The 4,607-nt window shown below is 33.1% G+C and overlaps 1 protein-coding gene and 1 long non-coding RNA gene across 2 annotated transcripts; one reads left to right on the top strand and one right to left on the bottom strand.

The window, feature by feature from the left end:
- The first annotated feature begins 345 nt into the window (after window positions 1-345).
- LOC111881559 (adenylate kinase 4) lies at window positions 346-2,422 on the top strand. The gene is made up of 6 exons (XM_023877955.2): window positions 346-649; window positions 1,230-1,375; window positions 1,471-1,590; window positions 1,746-1,913; window positions 1,999-2,088; window positions 2,210-2,422. Exons 1-6 carry the CDS (start codon window positions 538-540, stop codon window positions 2,309-2,311), a joined length of 738 nt encoding a protein of 245 aa, XP_023733723.1. The 5' UTR covers window positions 346-537; the 3' UTR covers window positions 2,312-2,422.
- Window positions 2,423-2,958: 536 nt separating this feature from the next.
- Window positions 2,959-3,986, bottom strand: LOC122196847 (uncharacterized). The gene is made up of 2 exons (XR_006189057.2): window positions 3,605-3,986; window positions 2,959-3,205 (listed from the first exon to the last, which is right to left on the bottom strand). It is a non-coding gene; the product is annotated as an uncharacterized LOC122196847 (long non-coding RNA).
- Window positions 3,987-4,607: the final 621 nt, after the last annotated feature.

Below are 4,607 nucleotides of genomic sequence, written 5' to 3'. Positions count from 1 at the left end.
AGACAGATACTTAACGATATATTCGGATAGTGGATTTTATCAATTAGTAAAAGTGTCAGTACCCAAAAGAAGGGTGTTACAACTTGCATGACTTGAAGATGTGCACTTTGTTGGCCTTTTGTTTTCGATTTCAATGTAAATGCTTTAATTGCTTTATTTCAAGACTATTTGTATTTAACTATTTATAATACATCCAAAAAATATCTTTCTACATCAATAACCATATTTTATCATACCTTATTAGTTATTATTATATTGATTATCATTATCATATTCATATCCAAACGTAATCACTTTTGTCTATTTTTTATGTGCAATCTTGTCTTGGTATAAAGAGAAAGCAAAGCAAAAGGAGTGGTTTATTTGCATTCATCGAAGCTTTGAAAACCCCGCCTTCTTCTTCCTCCTCCTCATCTCCATATCTCAACTTGCATCGTCTTTCGTATTTTTCACTTTATTCAGTGGTGGGTGCACCCACTAATCCACCATAAAACCCATCCATCTTCGCAGCTAAAATCACTGTAGAAAGAGGCAGAAATGGCGAGCAGCAGCATCTCCTTGGAAGATGTACCTTCGTTGGACATGATGAGTGAACTCCTTCGCCGACTCAAGTGCTCATCCAAGCCCGATAAGCGCCTCATCCTCATTGGTATTACAATTAAACCCTTTTTCTGTTGCGATTCTTTTAAAATTACGATGATCGTTCCGTGTTGAGTATTTGGGCTATTGATTCTGAGATCTGTGAATGGTCCCATGAATTAGGGTAAATTTTGAAGCTTTTATCCCAATCACAAACTTCGTTAGTATCTATTTAGCATTATCCATATGGTGTATTAGTTCTGTTGCTGTTTTTTATTGGTGGTTTTTTGCTTGCTTAAATCCTGAATGTTTTAGGCCTTTTAAACCTAAAGTTACAACGTAAGCAGAATTTACTAGGGTATAATCTCAAAATGGCACTTTTAAACCCCCTCCCCCTCTCAATTCCGTAAAAAGAATTATTGTATGATTCATTCTTCCATTTTGAAATTTCTTCTTGATGGGGCTTAAATGTTCTTATGAATCGGGTTATTCTAGAACCATAGAGTTGGAATTAAAACTGTATCTTTAACCCCTATGGATCATTTTTTAATCACATTGATCGGTTTTAAGTGTTCTTGAGCCTTGAGATCGATGGGTATTGCCTTCTAAGTGTTGGATTAAATGTTTACAAGCAAATGAATGAAATGTAGGTCCACCTGGATCTGGAAAAGGTACCCAATCCCCCATCATCAAGGATGAATACTGCCTATGCCACTTGGCAACAGGTGATATGTTGAGAGCAGCTGTTGCAGCTAAAACCCCACTTGGGATTAAAGCCAAGGAAACCATGGAGAAGGTAGGCTAAGAGACATCGACACCATGGTTATGCACTTATGTCATATTTCTATTTTGGATTATTTGTTTGACTTCTTTCTTTTGCAAATTTCAAAGGGAGAACTTGTTTCTGATGACTTGGTGGTTGGAATCATTGATGAAGCAATGAAGAAACCATCATGCCAAAAAGGATTCATTCTTGATGGGTTTCCTAGGACAGTTGCACAAGCTGAAAAGGTTTCTTGATCCATTTTGCTTTTTATAAGTCAATAAAATTATGTAAATAAGGTTGTTTCTTCTTTTTCCACACCAAGTCCTGTATGTGTAATGATATATGTATCTGCATAAAGTTTGTTTCTACCCTTGATTTGTTTATTGTTTTCTTTTTAAAGCTTGATGAAATGCTTCAAAAGCAAGGAAGCAAGATTGATAAAGTGCTTGATTTTGCAATTGACGACTCCATCTTGGAGGAGAGAATCACTGGGCGTTGGATCCATGCTTCAAGTGGTAGGACATACCACACAAAGTTTGCACCTCCCAAGACTCCTGGTGTTGATGATGTAAGGGCATTTTAGGCATTTGATAAAATATCCTCCACCATATGAATCAAATTGTTTCTTCTTCTTCTTCTTCTTCTTCTTATAGGTTACAGGGGAGCCTTTAATGCAAAGAAAGGATGATACTGCACAAGTTCTGAAATCGAGGCTGGAGGCTTTTCACAGACAAACAGAGCCTGTAAGTGTTGGGTCCCATCCCATCCCACCAACAAAGATGGGATGGGACCCACAGTTTATTTATTTATTTATTATTAGAAAAAGGAAAGATTTAAAATTTGGGTATTGTGTGTGAATTGCAGGTTATAGAGTATTACAACAAGAAGGGTGTGGTTGCAAAGCTTCCTGCAGAGAAGCCCCCGAAGGAGGTGACTGTTGAGGTTCAGAAGGTTTTGTCGTCTTAATGGATTAAGACGCCTGCTTTTTGATTATTGTGATGTTATCTAACCTGATACGATATTGGATCGGCTTAAACATTGAACTCTTTATTTATGCTACAATTTTCAATTTTCCAAGCATGATATTGATGGTGGTTGAGTTGCTGAGATATATAAAACCTTACCAGAAATGAATAAAGTTGTAAGAAAATTGCCAATTTCTTTTCTAATTCTTGTTTATTATTTATGTTTTCGATACTAATATGGAAAACCACAAATACAAAATACGCAACTTATGGAAAACCATATTCATGTGTACATTCTTTTCTGAAAAAGAATTGCAGTATTTTTAAAAGGAGTTGATTTGTACAGAATAAAAATTTATCATCCACTAATATTTTATGAATAGACAATTTTATCCTTATATTTATTTTATCAAACTTTACACTTTACCCTTTAACTATATAAATATATTTATCTCTATCATATATAATATTTTTTTTTTCAAAATTTCAATTCTACAATTTTATCAAATTTACCAAACATTACATTTTACCCCTATCACTAAAAAATTTACTTTTTGCCCTAGATTTTTTTTTGTCAACGCATAAAATTAAAAAATATAAAAACAACTCTATATATTTCACTAGATAATAACGTTTAAAATCAAAAACTTAGTTATGTAACCAAATTTTTACCAAAAAAATATGATCAAACAACGGTCCAAATATAAATCTAAATAGCCATCCAAATCAAAAATATAAAAAAACTAGCCGTTAAAAAAATGAAGATTATTAAGGCTCAAAAAGGACCGCCTAAATCAAATATATCTAATGGATATATGTTTCTGTGATTTTCCACAACTCAAATCTTGATGATTCCACTTTGTTGCATTGAAGTGATTGAGTCTATTAAGCTCATCTGTTAGATAACAACATAGAAATTCAGAAAATAAGTAAGCTAACTATGAACATAAAATGACAAAGCAAGAAAAAAAATCAATAACTCAAGTGTGTTATCGTGAGTGGTATGATTAATGAAAAAAAAAAAAAACAATTAACACTTGTTTTCTGTGAGAAAAGAAGAACCATTAAAACTTGCTCTCTATGTGTCATTACATGGAGAATAATTATTGGCCACATCTATCTTAATAACTACGAAGATTAGGAGAGATATAACAGACCAATAGCTAATGTTTACCAGCGATTATACAACAATTAAAAATTGCTTTGTTATATTTACAATTGAAAATTACATAAATCAGACAACAAACACAATTACAATCGCAAACAACTTGAGGGAAATTTTTAATTTACAAACCAGATGAAGCAAGTCACGATGGTGTAGGAAATACTTTCGCAATAGCAACGGACGTTAGAGCAAGCCGACGGTGCTGGATTAGGCAGCGACGCCGGTGGATGAACGAGCCAGCAGTGGAGCAGACGACGGCGGCGATGGATGAAGTCGGGGAAGAAACGATTAGGCGTGGGAATCGAAGAGACAGATACGCTGTTTGACTTTGAGGGAAGGTTTTACAATATTTGTACCTAATTGTCCAATGTTAGTATCTTACCATTTGGATTGGACTGTTAAGATGTTTGAATTTTTAGATGTGTGATCTTACGATTTGGATCGGATAATTTGTGTTCAGATGTTTGAATTTTTAGATGCGTGATCTTAAATTTGGATCAGATAATTTGGATTGGACGTTTGAATTTGAATTGGATTATTTGGTTTAAAAACTTTCAACAAATATATTATTTAATATATATTTTTATCAAAAGTTTTTTGTCAATGAAATATTAAATTATAATTAATTTTTCTTAAGTTGTTTATAAATTATAATTCACAGCTAAAAAGTTTTATTTAGTTACTTTTAAAGAGTTATTAGCTAATATTTAAGTTCTATATTATTTAAAATGTCTTGCCTCTTAAAAAACTGAATTGTAAAAACCGATCCAACCGAACTGTAATTTGGTTGTATCAGATTTGATTTGAATTTAGTTTGAATTATTCGGATCCATGTTTTGGAAACGGATATCCATTTGGATTTATTTGATTGGATCGGATCAAACCGATCCATCCAAACGAACACCCCTAAATATTTGTGGGAGGGGGTAAAATCTAAAATGAAAAAAAAGGGTAAAATTGTTTATTTGTAAAAAGTTGTATGTTTCTATTTTTAAATATATATATTTTTGGTCAAACCAACAAAAAAACAGGCCTTATTTTACTTAACAACCATTTCCTATGCGTAACCCTTGCAACGTCATTTGGCTTAGTTCAGGCTAACGTGTGTCATGCTTGAACATGGGAAAGTTAT

The sequence above is a fragment of the Lactuca sativa genome, chromosome 3, assembly GCF_002870075.4.
Source record: "Lactuca sativa cultivar Salinas chromosome 3, Lsat_Salinas_v11, whole genome shotgun sequence".
NCBI lineage: Eukaryota > Viridiplantae > Streptophyta > Magnoliopsida > Asterales > Asteraceae > Lactuca > Lactuca sativa.
The sequence above is the reverse complement of the archived record's forward strand: the minus strand, read 5'-3'. Positions and strand labels throughout refer to the sequence as shown.

Coding starts and splice junctions, on each gene's coding strand:
- LOC111881559 (XM_023877955.2), top strand. CDS start 538: ATGGCGAGCAGCAGCATCTCCTTGGAAGATGTACCTTCGTTGGACATG. Junction 650..1,229: donor TAAGCGCCTCATCCTCATTG/GTATTACAATTA, acceptor AATGAAATGTAG/GTCCACCTGGATCTGGAAAA. Junction 2,089..2,209: donor TTCACAGACAAACAGAGCCT/GTAAGTGTTGGG, acceptor TGTGAATTGCAG/GTTATAGAGTATTACAACAA.